The 18644-nt window shown below is 50.3% G+C and overlaps 1 protein-coding gene across 6 annotated transcripts in view; it reads right to left on the bottom strand.

Annotated features, from left to right (window-relative positions):
- The window catches only part of dbnlb (drebrin-like b), a 57913-nt gene that overhangs the window by 9176 nt on the left and 30093 nt on the right, over positions 1-18644 (bottom strand). For 3 of the 6 annotated variants that reach the window (XM_072485549.1, XM_072485551.1, XM_072485553.1), the window contains 2 exons: positions 17864-17938; positions 16583-16713 (listed from right to left, as the gene is read on the bottom strand). In XM_072485549.1, coding sequence (XP_072341650.1) covers positions 16583-16713; positions 17864-17938 — 206 coding nt within the window. The remainder of the gene's footprint in view (positions 1-16582; positions 16714-17863; positions 17939-18644) is intronic. The other 3 variants (XM_072485550.1, XM_072485552.1, XM_072485555.1) reach the window with 1 other exon arrangement.

Below are 18644 nucleotides of genomic sequence, written 5' to 3'. Positions count from 1 at the left end.
CTCAACACTTCCCAGAGATACTCCCACTCGACCCGATCAAAGGCTTTCTCCGCGTCCATGGCTGTCACCATCTCCGCCTCTCCCTCCACCGAAGGCATTATTATCACATTTACGAGCCTTCGCACATTAGTGTTTTATAACTGCCTACCCTTTACGAATCCCGTCTGGTCCTCGTGAATCACCCCCGGAACTCAGTCCTCAATCCTCATGGCCAACATTTTTGCCAGCAACTTAGCATCTACATTAAGGAGCGAGATCGGTCTATACGACCCACATTGCAGTGGGTCCTTATCCCGCATTAAGATCAAAGAGATCGTCGCCTCCGACATTGTTGGGGGCAGGGTCCCCCCCTCCCTTGATTCATTGAAGGTCCTTACCAGCAACAGGTCTACATACTTCCTGTAGAACTCCACCGGGAACCCATCCGGCCCCGGGGCCTTCCCTGCCTGCATGCTCCCCAGTCCTTTAACCAGCTCCTTTACCCCAATTGGTGCCCCCAGACCAGCCACCTCCTGCACCTCCACCCTTGGGAGCCTCAAATGATCCAAGAATCGCCGCATCCCCTCTATTCCCCCGAGGGGCTGGGACCTATACAATTCCTCGTAAAAGGCCATAAAAGCCTCATTCACTTTCCCAGCACTCCGCACTGTAGTTCCCCTGCCATCTTTGACTCCACCTATTTCCTTCGCTGCCATCCTCTTACGGAGCTGGTGTGCCAGCATCCGGCTCGCCTTCTCCCCATATTCATATATCGCCCCCTGTGCCTGCCTCCACTGTGCCTCTGCCTTCCCTGTGGTCAACAGGTCGAACTCCGTCTGTAGACTTTGTCTCTCCCCGAGTAGTCCCTCATCCGGAGCCTCTGCATAGCTCCTGTCCACCCTTAAAATCTCCCCCACTAACCTCTCCCTTTCCCTGCCCTCGCTCTTCACCCTGTGAGCCCTAATGGAGATTAACTCTCCCTGACCACCGCCTTCAGCGCCTCCCATACTACTCCCACCTGCACCTCCCCGTTGTCGTTAGCCTCCAGATACCTTTCAATACACCCCCGCACCCTCCCGCACACTTCCTCGTCTGCCAGCAGTCCCACATCCAACCTCCACAACGGGCGTTGGTCCCTCTCCTCCCCCAGCTGCAGCTCCACCCAGTGCGGGGCATGGTCTGCAATGGCTCTGGCCGAATACTCCGTTCCCTCCACTTTCGGGATCAGTGCCCTGCCCAAAACAAAAAAAATTATCCGGGAGTAGGCCTTATGTACCTGGGAGAAAAAAGAAAATTCTTTGGCCAAAGGTCTGGCAAATCTCCACGGATCTACTCCCCCCATCTGATCCATAAACCCCCTAAGCACATTGGCCGCAGCCGGCCTCCTCCCCATCCTAGATCTGGAACGATCTAATGCTGGGTCCAGCACCGTGTTAAAATCCCCACCCATTATCAAGCTCCATACCTCCAGGTCTGGAATACGCCCCAACATCCGTTTCATTAATCCAGCATCGCCCCAGTTTGGGGCATATACATTCACCAGTACCACCTCCGTCCCCTGCAACCTACCGCTCACCATCACGTATCGGCCTCCCTTGTCCGCTACTATGTTCTTGGGCTCAAATGACACCCACTTTCCCACCAGTATTGCCACCCCTCTATTCTTCGCATTCAGCCCTGAATGGAATACCTGTCCCACCCATCCCTTCCTTAACCTGACCTGATCTGCCACCTTCAGATGTGTCACCTGAAGCATGGCCACGTCTGCTTTCAGTCCCTTTAGGTGCGCGAACACTCGGGCCCTCTTAACCGGCCCATTTAGGCCTCTCACATTCCACGTGATCAGCCGGATTGGGGGGGTCCTCTCCCCCTTTCCCCATTCCCCCCCCTCCCCCCCGGGGCCGACTAGCCATCTCCTATCTTAGGCCAGTCCGGTGCTCGCGCCTCCCACTCCCTCCAGTGCCCCAGGTGGGGAACCCCCGCCCCGACCACCTCTTCCATTTTCAGTTCTCCCATGGACAATGCAGCAACCCTAGAATCCCCCCCTCCCCCCCCCCCGATCCACATTTGGCACTTTTGCTCCCCCCATATTACGTCCGTGAGTCAGCTGACCTCTGCTGACCCCGGCTTCCCCCGCCTTCCCGTTGATCTCCCCCGTGTGGGAGTCTCTCCTCCTCCTTACCTTCCTCCATTCCCCCCCCCCCTTTTGGCGCGGGAAAAAAGCCCGCGCTTTCCTGAACCAGCCCCGCCCCGTGGCACAGCTCCTGTTGCGGCCATCATCCCAGTTCCCTCATCCCCGAGTCTCACCTCCCTCCAGGACCAACGCCCACATTCTCCATCATCATTTTGTCTACAGACAGGAAAAAAGGAAATTTTAGGAACAACTCTACCCACATCCCCATCCATCATCCCACCCACAAAATATTCTTTACCCATATTTACAACCCCATATACAACCACATCCCCTCAGTTCGAGTCCAGTTTTTCCATCTGTATAAAGGTCCAAGCCTCTTCTGGCGTTTCAAAATAATGGTGTCTGTCCTGATAAGTGACCCACAGTCGCGCAGGCTGCAGCATGCTGAACCCGACTCTTTTTCTATGCAGCACCGCCTTGGCCCGGTTGAAGCCAGCTCTCCTCTTTGCCACCTCCGCGCACCCAATCCTGGTATACCCAGATCACCGCGTTCTCCCATCTGCTGCTCCGCACCTTCTTGGCCCATCTCAGCACACTTTCTTTATCCACGAAGCGATGGAACCTTGCCACTATCGCCCTTGGCGGCTCATCTGCCTTGGGTCTCCTCGCCAGGACCCGGTGAGCCCCTTCCAGCTCCAGGAGGTCGGAGAGGCCTCCGCACCCATCAGCGAATGGAGCATCGCACTCGCGTACGTCCCGGCATCAGCTCCCTCCACTCCTTCGGGAAGACCCAGAATCCGGAGGTTCTTCCTCCTCGACCTGTTCTCCAGGACCTCAATTCTCTCAGCCCACCTCCTGTGCACCGCCTCGTGCGCCTCCATTTTACCGCCAGGTCCTGGATCTCGTCCTCGTTGGTGTTCACCTTATCGTTCACCTCACGAAGCTCCACCACCTGGGTCTCCTTCAGCCCCTCGATCGCCAACAGCATCGGCGCCAGCATCTCCTTTTTCAGCACCTCCACACATCTCATGAAGAACTCCTGCTGGTCTGGCCACCACGCTGCTTGCACTCCGCCCTCCGCCATCTTGTCGTTTTGTTCTCTGCTGCATGGCCTCTTTCCTCGTTGCTCCACGCCAAATATTGGGGGGGGGGGGGGACCTCACTGCTCCTTCCCACATGGGATCAGTCAAAAAAAAACACCGTTGGGGCTCCTCTGGTGAGCCCGAAAGTCCGTTTTCGCGGGAGCTGCCGAAACGCGCGGCTTAGCTCCGCATCGCCGCAACCGGAAGTCGCCTGCTGGCAGAGCTGACACGCCAACAAGCGGCTGACCTTCTTCCCAGACTCACGCACGGCCCCCTTCGCCCATCTCAACGGCCAAACCGCCTTTCCATGGACAGAAGGTCAAACCTCGCCTCGCAACTACTGCTGTCAATGCTTCGCACACCAGAGGGCGAAACCGCCCCGGTCCCTATTAAACCCCACAGAGTCCTCAATCACCTTTCCCATTTTGGTATAAAAATTTTGGTCTGCCAAAAATCCCACGTCCAACCTCCACACAGACCTCTGAGCCGGCCCCTTCTCCAGGGCCACATCCACCCAACGTGGAGCATGGTCCGAGATAATAATGGCCGAATATTCTGCCTTCCCTATCATGTCATGATGTGGAGATGCCGGCGTTGGACTGGGGTGAGCACAGTAAGAAGTCTTACAACACCAGGTTTGTTTCAAACACTAGCTTTCGGAGCACTGCTCCTTCATCATCTGGTTTCAGCTGGAGCAACCGGTGCACCTTGTCCAACTCATGTCGGATGGAGTCCTCCTCCTCCCCCATAAACATGGCGAAGATCTCCGCAAAGTACTGCGTTGACCTCTGTCCCTCAGGCAGTCCCACAATCCTTAGATTCTGCTTGTGTGACCGGTTCTCCAGGTCCTCCATTTTAGTTCTCAGCCCTTTGTTACTCTCCACCAGCCCCCGCAGCTCCTCACCCTCGAGGTGAATTGGCAGTGCCACGACAATGCCTCCTTCACCCATCTTCAATGCCTCTCCTTGCTCCAGCACCACCATTGACATATTTGCCAGAGTCTCCTTCATCGGGACTAGCGTCTAATCCACCCACTCCTTGAGCGCGGCCATCATCTCCTTGCAATGCCTGTCAAAGTGCTTGGAAAATAGCCACTCAAACTTGCCCGCCATCACCTCAACCAGCTTACCCACCATGATGGACGCAGCCCCACTCCGCGAGCCTGCTCACGCCCTCTTTCCCCCCGCCAAACCCACCAGCGGAATTTTGCTTGCCCCTTTCCCCCCCCCGGATTCTTTCTATGGGTTTTTGGCGTCCTTGATTGCCGTATGACTTTCCAACAAAAAATCCCCAAATTCTCGGCAAAACTGGGTGCAAAGGGCCAAAAAACAAAAGCTCCAACAGGAGCCACGCAAATGCGACGTCCACCTACATGTCGACACTGCAAGTTCCCTGCTAACCAGCTTTCTAATCTGCTAATGTGAGACCTTGTCTAAAGCTTTCTGAAAGTCTAAATAAACCACCCGCCGATTCTCCCTGGTCAACTTTGCTAGTTACATCTTGGACAAATTCCAGTAGATTTGTCAGGCATGATTTTCCTTTCATAAATCCATGCTGACTTTGTCTGATTACACCACTGCTTTCCAAATGCTGTGCTATGAAATCCTTGATAGTGGACTCAACTTCCCTACTACCGACCTTAGGCTCACTGGCCCAAAGTTCCCAGATTTCTCTCTAATAGCGGCGTTACATTCACTACCTTCCCTCCAATCCGTAGGAACCATTCCAGAGTTCAAAGAATTTTGGAAAATGACCACCAATGTACCTACTATATCTAGGGAACTTCCTCAAGTACTCTGGGATGAAGATAATCAGGCCCTGGGGATTTGTCCGCCTTCAATCCCATTAATTCCACCAAAACCATTTCTTTACTAATAGTAATTTCCTTCAGCTCCTCACTAAAATGGATGCTTCTCAGAACTTCCGGTACATTATTCATGTCTTCCTTCGTGAAGTCAGAAGCAAAGTACAAATTTAGTTCCTCAGCCATTTCTTTGTTCCCTGTTATGAATTCCCTGTTTCTGACTGTAAGGGCTGTATGTTAGTTTTTGTTTATCTTTTCCTCTTTACATACCTCGAGAAACTTTTAGTCTGTTTTTATGTTCTCCGCTAGTTAACTGTCATGTTATATTTCCCCTTCTTAATCAATCCCTTGATCTGCCTTTGCTGAATTTTAAACTGTTCCCAATCCTCAGGTCTATTGCTTTTTCTTGCTAATGTGTAAGCCTCTTTGAATCGAATACTGTCTCTAATTTCCCTTGTAAGCCTTGGTTCACCTTCCTGCGCCAAATAGATATTAACAACTTTTGGAGTTCATCTTTCATTCCTTGAATGCTGTCATTGCCTGTCCGCTGTCCTTCCTTTCAATAATTTTTCTCAGTCCACCATAGCCAGCTCATGTCTCATACCGATATTGAGGTTCAGAACCCTGGTCTCAGAAACTACCTCACCATCCACCTTGATAAAGAATTCTACCATATTGTGGTCATTCATACCCAAGGATTCTGTCAACGAGATTGCCAACTAATCCTTTCTCATTGCACAACACACCCAGTCCAAATGGCCTGTTCCCTAGATGGTTCTATGCTTGCGGCCTGAGCGGAACAAGAGGCGAGGCCACGTTGGATTTGGTTTTGGGTAATGAACCAGGCCAGGTGTTGGATTTGGAGGTAGGAGAGCACTTTGGGGACAGTGACCACAATTCGGTGACGTTTACGTTAATGATGGAAAGGGATAAGTATACACCGCAGGGCAAGAGTTATAGCTGGGGGAAGGGCAATTATGATGCCATTAGACGTGACTTGGGGGGGATAAGGTGGAGAAGTAGGCTGCAAGTGTTGGGCACACTGGATAAGTGGAGCTTGTTCAAGGATCAGCTACTGCGTGTTCTTGATAAGTATGTACCGGTCAGGCAGGGAGGAAGGGGTAGAGCGAGGGAACCGTGGTTTACCAAAGAAGTGGAATCTCTTGTTAAGAGGAAGAAGGAGGCCTATGTGAAGATGAGGTGTGAAGTTTCAGTTGGGGCGATGGATAGTTACAAGGTAGCGAGGAAGGATCTAAAGAGAGAGCTAAGACGAGCAAGGAGGGGGCATGAGAAGTATTTGGCAGGTAGGATCAAGGAAAACCCAAAAGCTTTCTATAGGTATGTCAGGAATAAGCGAATGACTAGGGAAAGAGTAGGACCAGTCAAGGACAGGGATGGGAAGTTGTGTGTGGAGTCTGAAGAGATAGGAGAGATACTAAACTAATATTTTTCGTCAGTATTCACTCAGGAAAAAGATAATGTTGTGGAGGAGAATGCTGAGACCCAGGCTATTAGAATAGATGGTATCGAGGTACGTAGGGAAGAGGTGTTGGCAATTCTGGACAGGCTGAAAATAGATAAGTCCCCGGGGCCTGATGGGATTTATCCTAGGATTCTCTGGGAGGCCAGGGAAGAGATTGCTGGACCTTTGGCTTTGATTTTTATGTCATCATTGGCTACAGGAATAGTGCCAGAGGACTGGAGGATAGCAAATGTGGTCCCTTTGTTCAAAAAGGGGAGCAGAGACAACCCCGGCAACTACAGACCGGTGAGCCTCACGTCTGTAGTGGGTAAAGTCTTGGAGGGGATTATAAGAGACAAGATTTATAATCATCTAGATAGGAATAATATGATCAGGGATAGTCAGCATGGCTTTGTGAAGGGTAGGTCATGCCTCACAAACCTTATCGAGTTCTTTGAGAAGGTGACTGAACAGGTAGACGAGGGTAGAGCAGTTGATGTGGTGTATATGGATTTCAGTAAAGCGTTTGATAAGGTTCCCCACGGTAGGCTATTGCAGAAAATACGGAGGCTGGGGATTGAGGGAGATTTAGAGATGTGGATCAGAAATTGGCTAGCTGAAAGAAGACAGAGGGTGATGGTTGATGGGAAATGTTCAGAATGGAGTTCAGTTACAAGTGGCGGACCACAAGGATCTGTTCTGGGGCCGTTGCTGTTTGTCATTTTTATCAATGACCTAGAGGAAGGCGCAGAAGGGTGGGTGAGTAAATTTGCAGACGACACTAAAGTCGGTGGTGTTGTCGACAGTGTGGAAGGATGTAGCAGGTTACAGAGGGATATAGATAAGCTGCAGAGCTGGGCTGAGAGGTGGCAAATGGAGTTTAATGTAGAGAAGTGTGAGGTGATTCACTTTGGAAGGAATAACAGGAATGCAGAATATTTGGCTAATGGTAAAGTTCTTGGAAGTGTGGATGAACAGAGAGATCGAGGTGTCCATTTACATAGATCCCTGAAAGTTGCCACCCAGGTTGATAGGGTTGTGAAGAAGGCCTATGGAGTGTTGGCCTTTATTGGTAGAGGGATTGAGTTCCGGACTCAGGAGGTCATGTTGCAGCTGTACAAAACTCTGGGACGGCCGCATTTGGAGTATTGCGTACAGTTCTGGTCACTGCATTATAGGAAGGACGAGGAGGCTTTGGAGCGGGTGCAGAGGAGATTTACCAGGATGTTGCCTGGTATGGAGGGAAAATCTTATGAGGAAAGGCTGATGGACTTGAGGTTGTTTTCGTTAGAGAGAAGGTTAAGAGGAGACTTAATAGAGGCATACAAAATGATCAGGGGGTTAGATAGGGTGGACAGTGAGAGCCTTCTCCCGCAGATGGAAATGGCTGGCATGAGGGGACATAGCTTTAAACTGCGGGGTAATAGATATAGGACAGAGGTCAGAGGTAGGTTCTTTATGCAAAGAGTAGTGAGGCTGTGGAATGCCCTACCTGCAACAGTAGTGAACTCGCCAACATTGAGGGCATTTAAAAGTTTATTGGATAAACATATGGATGATAATGGCAGTGTAGGTCAGATGGCTTTTGTTTTGGTGCAACATCGTGGGCCGAAGGGCCTGTACTGCGCTGTATCGTTCAATGTTCTGTGTAACACTTTCGGACTTGAAGCGTTAACTGTTTCTCTCCCGCAGATGCTGTCAGACCTGCTGAGTTTTTTTAGCATCCTGTGTTTTGTTAATCATAGAATGTACAGTGCAGGAGGCCATTCGGCCCATCAAATGTTTACCGGGTCCTGAAAGATCACCTTACCTAAGCCCACACCTCCACCCTATCCCTGCAACCCAACCTAACTTTTGGACACTATGGGCAATTTATCATGGCCAATCCACCTAACCTGCACATCTTTGGACTATGGGAGGAAACATGAGCACCCGGAGGAAACCCACGCCGACACGGGGAGAACGTGTAGACTCTGCACAGACAGTGGCCCAAGCCGGGAATCGAACCCGGGTCCCTGGCGCTGTGAAGCAATGGTGCTAGCCACTGTGCTACCATGCCGCCCGGAGTTAAGGAGATGACTGAAGATTTGGAAAGACAAAGCTCAATCCACCATTGTCAGCATAGTTTTATGAAGGATAAGTGATGCTTGACAAACTTGCTCGAGTTCTTTGAGGGCGTAACCAGCAAGGTGGATAATGGGGGACCTGGGGATGTGGTATATCTAGACTTCCAGAAGGCATTTGACAAAGTGCCGCATAAAAGACTGACACAGAAGGTGAGATTGCACTGGATTATGGATAAAGTACTAGAACAAAGATCAAGGAAATTACAGCACAGGAACAGGCCCCTCAGCCTGAGTCAATCCTGATCCTTTATCTAAACCGGTCACCTATTTTGGATTGGATTGGATTTGTTTATTGTCACGTGTACCGAGGTACAGTGAAAAGTATTTTTCTGCGAGCAGCTCAACAGATCATTAAGTACATGAGAAGAAAAGGGAATAAAAGAAAATACATAATAGGGCAACACAACATACACAATGTAACTACAAAAGCACTGGCATCGGATGAAGCATACAGGGCGTAGTGTTAATGAAATCAGTCCATAAGAGGGTCATTTAGGAGTCTGGTAACAGTGGGGAAGAAGCTGTTTTTGAGTCTGTTTGTGCGTGTTCTCAGACTTCTGTACCTCCTTCCCGATGGAAGAAGTTTTCCAAGGATCTACTTCCCTCTGTTCCCCGCCCGTTCATATATCTGTCTCGATGCATCTTAAGTGATGCTATCGTGCCCGCCTCTACCATCTCCGCTGGCAAAGCGTTCCAGGCACCCACCACCCTCTGCGTAAAAAACTTTCCACGCACATCTCCCTTAAACTTTCTCCCCCTCACCTTGAAATTGTGACCCCTTGTAATTGACACCCCCACTCTTGGAAAAAGCTTGTTGCTATCCACCCTGTCCATACTTCTCAATTTTGTAGACCTCAATCAGGTCCCCCTTCAACCTCCGTCTTTCCAACGAAAACAATCCTAATCTACTCAATCTTTCTTCATAGCTATCACCCTCCATACCAGGCAACGTCCTGGTGAACCTCCTCTGCACCCTCTCTAAACCATCCACATCCTTCTGGTAATGTGGCAACCAGAACTGCACACAGTATTCCAAATGTGGCCTAACCAAAGTCCTATACAACTGTAACATGACCTGCCAACTCTTGTACTCAATACCCCGTCCGATGAAGGCAAGCATGCTGTATTGCCTTCTTGACCACTCTATCGAACTGCGTTGCCACCTTCAGATTACAATGGACCTGAACTCCCAGATCTCTCTGTACATCAATTTTCCCCAGGACTCTTCCATTGACCGTATAGTCCGCTCTTGAATTAGATCTTCCAAAGTGCATCACCTCGCATTTGCCTGGATTGAACTCCATCTGCCAGTTCTCTGCCCAACTCTCTAATCTATTTATATTTTGCTGTATTCTCTGACAGTCCTCCTCGCTATCTGCAACTCCACCAATCTTAGTATTATCTGCAAACTTGCTAATCAGACCACCTATGCCTTCGTCCAGATCATTTATTTTATTTTTAAAAATATATATTTTATTCAAATTTTTTGGCCAAACAAAACAATACAAAGGTTTTCCTTTTTACAACAGTAGAACAGTATAAATAACAGTGGCCGTTTTTAACAAATAAATAAATAATATACAAGCTAAATGGCAACTGCCATATCAAAAATAATAACTCTCCAAAAATAAAATCAAACAATCCAATATACATAGCCTAATACAAATATCTATACAAAAACACCCCTGAGGACACCCCCCCCCCCCCCCCGGGTTGCTGCTGCTGTTACCTTCCCATTTCCTTTATCGTTCTGCGAGGTAGTCAATGAACGGTTGCCACCGCCTGGTGAACCCTTGAGCCGAACCCCTTAGTGTGAACTTTATCCGTTCTAGTTTTATAAACCCTGCCATGTCGTTTATCCAGGTCTCCACGCCCGGGGGTTTGGCTTCCTTCCACATAAGCAATATCCTTCGCCGGGCTACTAGGGACGCAAAGGCCAAGACATCGGCCTCTTTCACCTCCTGCACTCCCGGCTCTTCTGCAACCCCAAATATAGCCAACCCCCAGTCTGGCTCGACCCGGACCCCCACCACCTTCGAAAGCACCTTTGCCACCCCCACCCAGAACCCCTGTAGTGCCGGACATGACCAAAACATGTGGGTGTGGTTTGCTGGGCTTCTCTAGCATCTCCCACACCTATCCTCTACCCCAAAAAATTTACTGAGCCTTGCTCCGGTCATATGCGCCCTGTGTAAAACCTTGAGTTGTATCAGGCTTAGCCTGGCACACGAGGACGACGAGTTTACCCTGCTTAGGGCATCTGCCCACAGCCCCTCCTCAATCTCTTCCCCCAGCTCTTCTTCCCATTTCTCCTTCAGCTCATCTACCATGATCTCCCCCTCGTCCCTCATTTCCCTGTATATATCCAACACCCTACCATCCCCCACCCATGTCTCTGAGATCACTCTGTCCTGCACCTCCTGTGTCGGGAGCTGCGGGAATTCCCTCACCTGTTGCCTCGCAAAAGCCCTCAGTTCCATGTACCGAAATGCATTCCCTTGGGGCAACCCATATTTTTCCGTCAGCGCTCCCAGACTCGCAAACGTCCCGTCTACGAACAGATCTCTCAGTTGCACAACCCCAGCCAGCTCTTTGCCATGCTCCAAATCCCCCATCCATTCTCCCCGGGACAGACCTATGGTTATTTCTTATCGGGGACCGCACCGAGGCTCCCGTCCTTCCCCTATGTCATCTCCACTGCCCCAAAATTTTTAGTGTTGCCACCACCACCGGGCTTGTGGTGCATTTCTTCGGGGAGAACGGTAACGACGCCGTCACCATTGCTTGTAGGCTGGTTCCCTTGCAGGACACCATCTCCAATCTCTTCCACGCCGCTCCCTCCCCTTCTCCCATCCACTTACACACCATTGAGATATTGGCGGCCCAGTAGTATTCACTTAGGCTCGGTAGTGCCAGCCCCCCCCATCCCTGCTACGCTGCAAGAACCCCCTCCTCACTCTCGGGGTCTTCCCGGCCCACACAAAACTCATGACACTTTTCTCAATTCTCTTGAAAAAAGCCTTCGTGACCATCACCGGAAGGCACTGAAACACAAAAAGGAATCTCGGGAGGACCACCATTTTAACCGCCTGCAGCCTACCCACTAGTGACAGGGGCACCATGTCCCATCTCTTAAAATCCTCCTCCATCTGTTCCACCAATCTTGTTAGATTAAGCCGGTGTAAGGTTCCCCAACTCCTGGCTATCTGAATCCCCAAGTACCGGAAATCTCTTGTTACCTTCCTCAGCGGTAAGTCATCTATTCCCCTGCTCTGCTCCCCCGGATGCACCACAAACAACTCACTCTTACCCATATTCAATTTGTAAAATATCCAAAACCAAATCTCCTCAGCACCTCCCACAGATAATCCCACTCCACTCTGTCGAATGCTTTCTCGGCGTCCATCGCCACCACTATCTCCGCCTCCGCCTCTGGTGGGGGCATCATTACCCCTAGCAACCTCCGTATGTTTGTGTTCAGCTGTCTCCCCTTAATGAACCCAGTTTGATCCTCGTGGACCACCCCCGGGACACAGTCCTCTATCCTCGTCACCATCACCTTGGCCAGGAGCTTAGCATCTACATTTAAAAGGGAAATGGGCCTGTAGGACCCACACTGCAGCGGGTCTTTTTCCTTCTTCAAAAGGAGCGATATCGTTGCCTCCGACATAGTCGGGGGCAGCTGCCCCCTTTCCCTAGCCTCATTAAAGGTTCTCGTCAAAAGCGGGGCCAGTAAGTCCATATACTTCCTATAAAATTCCACCGGGAATCCATCCGGTTCCGGGGCCTTCCCCGCCTGCATGCTCCCAATCCCTTTTACCACCTCCTCCATCTCAATCTGTGCTCCCAGTCCCGCCCTCTCCTGCTCCTCCATCTTAGGGAATTCCAGCTGATCCAAGAAACACATCATTCCCTCCTTCCCTTCCGGGGGCTGAGCCTTATATAACCTCTCATAAAATGCCTTGAACACCCCGTTCACTCACTCCACTCCCCGTTCCATCTCTCCCTCCTCATCTCTCACCCCACCTATCTCCCTCGCTGCTCCCCTCTTGCTCAATTGGTGGGCCAGTAGCCGACTCGCCTTCTCTTCATACTCATACTGTACACCCGGTGCCCTCCTCCACTGTGCCTCTGCCTTACCCGTGGTCAGCAGGTCAAATTCCACATGTAGCCTTTGTCTTTCCCTGTACAGTCCCTCCTCCGGTGCCTCCGCATATTGCCTGTCCACCCTCAAAAGTTCTTTCAGCAATCGCTCCCTTTCTTTACTCTCTTGCTTCCCTTTATGTGCCCTTATGGTTATCAGTTCCCCTCTGACCACCGCCTTCAACGCCTCCCAGACCACTCCCACCTGAACCTCTCCATTGTCATTAAGCTCCAAGTACCTTTCGATGCACCCCCTCACCCTTAAACATACCTCCTCATCCGCCAATAAGCCCATATCCATTCTCCAGAGTGGGTGCTGTTCTTTTTCCTCTCCTACCTCCAGGTCTACCCAATGTGGAGCGTGGTCCGAAATAGCTATGGCCGTATATTCCGTCCCTGTCACCTTCGGAATCAGTGCCCTTCCCAAGACAAAAAAGTCTATCCGTGCGTATACTTTGTGGACATGGGAGAAAAATGAGAACTCCTTACTCCTAGGCCTACTAAATCTCCAGGGGTCTACCCCTCCCATCTGCTCCATGAAGTCCTTGAGCACCCTGGCCGCTGCCGGCCTCCTCCCGGTCCTGGACCTCGATCGGTCCAGCCCTGGATCAAGCACAGTGTTGAAGTCTCCCCCCATTACCAACTTTTCCGCCTCCAGGTCCGGGATACGTCCCAACATATGCCTCATAAAATTTGCATCATCCCAGTTCGGGGCATATACGTTCACCAGAACCACCGCCTCCCCTTGCAATCTGCCACTCACCATCACATATCTACCCCCACTATCCGCCACTATGGTCTTTGCCTCAAACAGTACCCGTTTCCCCACTAAGATAGCCACCCCCCTGTTCTTCGCATCCAAACCCGAATGAAACACCTGCCCCACCTATCCTTTACGTAGTCTGACCTGGTCTATCAGTTTCAGATGAGTCTCCTGCAACATAACCACATTTGCCTTTAATTTCTTTAGGTGTGCGAGTACCCGTGCCCTTTCAATCGGCCCGTTCAGCCCTCTCACATTCCACGTGATCAGCCGGGTTGGGGGGCTCTTTACCCCCCCCTGTCGACTAGCCATCCCCTTTATTAACCCAGCTCCTCACCCGGCTCCCACGTACCCGCGTATCCCCCCGACGGCGCCCTCCCGCCTCGACCACCCCATCCCATAACAGCTCCCCCTTCTCCCCAGCAGCAGCAACCCAGTTAACCCCCCCCTTCACTAGATCCCTTTCTAGCGTAGTTGCACCCCCCCATGTTGCTCCCAGAAGTCAGCGAACTCTGGCCGACCTCGGCTTCCCCCCTTGTCCTCGGCCCCCACTGTGCGAGGCCCCCTCCTTCCTGCGTCCCTGTTCCCGCCATAATTACCATAGCGCGGGAACAAAGCCCGCGTTTCCCACTCGGCCCCGCCCCTAATGGCCGGCGCCCACAGTTCCTCATGCTCCCCCCCACCCCCCAACATGGGGAAGAGAGAAAAGTTACAGGATCGCAAGATTAACAAACTGAAAAATCATCCCCCCCCTTTTTCCTCGCCCCACATAATCACCCCACCGCTTTGTCCCAAAAGTTATTTCTCTCGCCAGACTATTTCAGCTTCTCGTCCACAATGAATGCCCACGCCTCTTCTGCCGTCTCAAAGTAGTGGTGCTTCCCTTGGTGTGTGACCCACAATCTCGCCGGTTGTAACATTCCAAATTGGATCTTCTTTTTGTGAAGCACCGCCTTAGCCCGATTGAAACTCGCCCTCCTTCTCGCCACCTCCGCACTCCAATCCTGGTATACGCGGATCACCGCGTTCTCCCACCTGCAGCTCCGAGTTTTCTTCGCCCATCTGAGGACCGTCTCTGTCATTATAGCGGAGAAACCTCACCACTATAGCTCGAGGTATTTCTCCAGCCCTCGGTCTTCGCGCCAAAACTCGATAAGCTCCCTCCACCTCCAAAGGGCCCGTCGGGGCCTCCGATCCCATTAGCGAATGTAGCATCGTGCTCACATATGTCCCGACATCCGCCCCTTCTGGAAGACCCAGAACCCTTAAATTCTTCCTCCTCGAATTATTCTCCAGTACCTCCAGCCTTTCCACACACCTTTTGTGCTGTGCCTCATGCGTCTCTGTCTTCACCACCAGGCCCTGTATTTAGTCTTCATTTTCAGCAGCCTTTGCCTTCACAACCCGAAGCTCCTGCTCTTGGGTCTTCTGCTCCTCCTTTAGCCCTTCAATCGCCTGTAATATCGGGGCCAACAGCTCCTCCTTCAACTCCTTTTTCAGCTCTTCCACACAGCGCCGCAGGAACTCTTGTTGGTCCGGGCCCCATAACAAACGGCCACCTTCCGACGCCATCTTGCTTTGAGCTTGCCTTCCTTACCGCTGCTCCAGAGGATCCTCCGCAATCCGGCCGCTGTCCTCTCCCTTATCCATGCGTGTCCGGGGGGATTCCCTTCTGGTTTATCGCACAGTGTTTTTGGCCGTTTAAATTGCCGTTAGGGCTCCTATTAAGAGCCCAAAAGTCCGTTCCACCGGGAGCTGCCGAAACGTGCGACTTAGCTGGTCAACGCCGCACCCGGAAGTCCCGTTCAGATCATTTATGTATATCACAAACAACAGTGGTCCGAGCACGGGTCCCTGTGGAACACCACTAGTCACCTTTCTCCATTTTGAGACACTCCCTTCCACCACTACTCTGTCTCCTGTTGGCCAGCCAGTTCTTTATCCATCTAGCTAGTACACCCTGAACCCCATACGACTTCACTTTTTCCATCAACCTGCCATGGGAAACTTTATCAATAGATTGGATTAAGGATTGGCTGACTGATAGAAAGAGTTGGGGTAAATGGGTTTTCTCTGGCTGGCGAACTATAACTAGGTGGTGACGCAGGGGTCAGTCTTCGGACCTCAACTGTTTACAATCTATAGAAATGATCTGCAAGCAGGGACAGAGTGTAACATAACAAATTATGTGGATAATATGTGGGAAAGCAGCTCACAGGCAGATAGGCTGGCAGAATGGGCCAAAATATGGCAGCTGGAGTTGAATGTGGATAAGTGTGAGGTTATCCATTTTGGCCGAACTTGTATATGTTTGTCCTTGAACCTTACCCCGACTGAGCGAGTCACCTGGTTGCCCCACAAAACATCCCAGATGCACTAACCTTTATTCTGCCACAATTTTGTTGTAATTGTACAGGGTGTTGGTGAGACCACATCTGGAGTATTGTGTCCAGTTTTGTCTCCTTATTTGAGGAAGGATGTGGTGGCATTGGAGGCAGTTCAGGGGAGGTTCGCCAGATTGATTCCGGGGATGAAATGGTTGACGTGTGAGGAGAGATTAACCAGTTTGGGTTTATACTCGCTGGAGTTTAGAAGGACGAGAGAGGATCTGATCGAGCTGTACAAAATACTAGAAGGGATTGATAAAGTAAACATAGAACAAATGTTCCCCCCTGTGGGGCAATCTAGAACGAGAGGTCACAGATAGACATTGAGAGGCGGTAGATTTAAAACTGAGATCAGGAGGAACTACTTATCGCCGAGGGTGGTGAATTTGTGTAACTTGCTGCCCCATAGTGCGGTGGAGTCTGAATCATTGAATGGTTTCAAGAAGGAGATAGATATATTTCTGATTTTTTTAAAATGGGTTAAAGGGAAATGGGGAACAGGCAGGGAGGTGGATTTGAGGCCAGGAAGAGATCAGCCAGGATCTGATTGAATGGCGGAGCAGGCTCGAAGGGCCCAATTGCCCACTTCTGCTCCTAAGTCCCATGATCCTATGTTAAACACATGTGGACTAACCCCATGGGAAACACTGATCTGGGCATGGGAGGAGATTGTGACAGGGGCAAGCTTTGGAAGGCACTTACCACACTAACAGGCTCGTGGCTATCTTGCTCTTGTACGTGTGTATCAGGATCATCGTAGATATCTTCGTGCTCTAATGTTTCAGAATGGTGGAACTTCCAGCTGTAACCTTCTTTACTCTCTGCCTGCTCATCTGTGTGGTGTGCATAGAGAAATGATAAACAGAACAATAGAATCATAGAATTTACAGTACTCTAGGCCATTCGGCCCATTGAGTCTGCACCAACACCTCCACCGTATCCCCGTAACCCCACCTAACCTTGTTTTTTTTAGGACACAGAGGGCAATTTATCATGGCCAATCCACCTAACCGGTGCATCTTTTTGGACTGTGGGAGGAAACCCACGCAGACACGGGGAGAATGTGCAGACTCCACACAGACAGTGACTCAAGCCGGGAATCAAACCTGGGACCATGGAGCTGTGAAGCAACAGTGCTAACCACTGTGCTACCGTGCTGCCCTGGTGGATGTTAAAGAGACAGAAATTCCAGCGAAACAACACTTGCATGCACACTCACCAGAAATATCCCCCATCCCCAGGGTATCACACCTAAACACACAGACCCTTCAAATAGTTTGGCAGCATCTAGCCAGTCCCACTTTTCCCCAATTCTCATCACGTGCCTGGACGAGGGATGAGCCAGTTCCTGCACAGGGATTTCAGAGCAAGTATCACAAGCTTAGTGTTGGTAGAATGGGGAAACCTTTCAGGAGCAATGCAGTCCAGGGAGATAAGACCAGTTCGAATCGACACAGAACTCAGCCCCTGCTTCAACACAAAGTCCAAACCTCTTCACACAGACAGACTGAGCCGTTTACCCCACGAACCTCACCCCGACTGAGCGAGCCACCTGGTCATCTCTCAAAACATCCCAGATGCACGAGCCTTTATTCTGCCACAGCAACTGAACAACGAAGGGGCAAGAAATTTCAAATAATAGCGGAGTTAATTCACGATCCAGCTGTGGGGGTCGTCGGGGTCTTGTGCAGACCCTACCCATTCCCATAGCACCACGATATATCATTGCCACAGAGTCCCCTCGCAACAAGAAATAAATTGGATATGGGAGGTGGTGATAAAATAGGAACTGCGGTACATCAGCTTACACTCGTAGAACTGTAAAGTGGTAATATATACCCAGCAGCATGAACAGATGGACTCATTTTACCATCGCAACTGCAGGACAGTAGTGGACTGAAAGCAATTTATGTTGCTCATAAAGGAAGTTAAACTCCCCAGTAACCACTCCACCATTACAAATATTCACAGTCACAGACATACCGTTCCACTCAGGCTGCAGGTCTTCTTTCTTTGGTTGGTCTTCCGCCCTTTCTGGAGAACTGTGCAGAGTCTCTGCTGAAGATCACATGTAAACATTTGATTTGTTGAGCACGAGACCAAGCAATTACATTTTCTAAGCAATCTACTGATAGAACTGCAACATGCTGTTAAATGATTTCTGATCTTATCAACAGAAAATAAACAAGGTTAGCCGGGTGGGAACACAGAACATGGCAATAAAGCCTCAGCACAAACTGGACACTGCAAATCCTGTCACTTTCAGGAAGGTTTTATTTTCAAGTAACTGGTTTGTGATGCATTTATTACAATGTTGTCCAGATTTGACAGATGCATGAAGTTAGGTTCAAGGTTCATCAGCCTTGGTTAGATCAAACTGGGAGCACTGGGCAGAATTTGGGTCTCTGTAGTAATTAACGGTCGCACTGGAGAAGATGCACTAATGATTGACAAGGATGTCACCAGGACTGAGATTACTAACCAGCAGGTACGGTTGAGCAGTTTGTAGCTCTTTTCTCTACTGAAGAGAGGAGAGGACTGGGGTGCTGACTTGATCGAAATTATGGAATGATTTGATAGGGCAGATGTAGAGAAGATGTTTTTACTTGGAGATTCCAACCCCTCAGGGCTAGAGGTATAAAATAGTCAAATTCCAGGAAAAACGTCTTCAGACAGGGAATGGCACGAATGGAAAACACACGACTGTGATGAAGAACTGAAGTGAATAAATCAATGAATTGAACAGGAAGCTACATAAACTGAG

The sequence above is a fragment of the Scyliorhinus torazame genome, chromosome 20 (assembly GCF_047496885.1).
Source record: "Scyliorhinus torazame isolate Kashiwa2021f chromosome 20, sScyTor2.1, whole genome shotgun sequence".
In the NCBI taxonomy this organism is placed as follows: Eukaryota; Metazoa; Chordata; class Chondrichthyes; order Carcharhiniformes; family Scyliorhinidae; genus Scyliorhinus; species Scyliorhinus torazame.
Note: the sequence above shows the minus strand (reverse complement) of the source record. Positions and strands in the feature narration are given on the sequence as shown.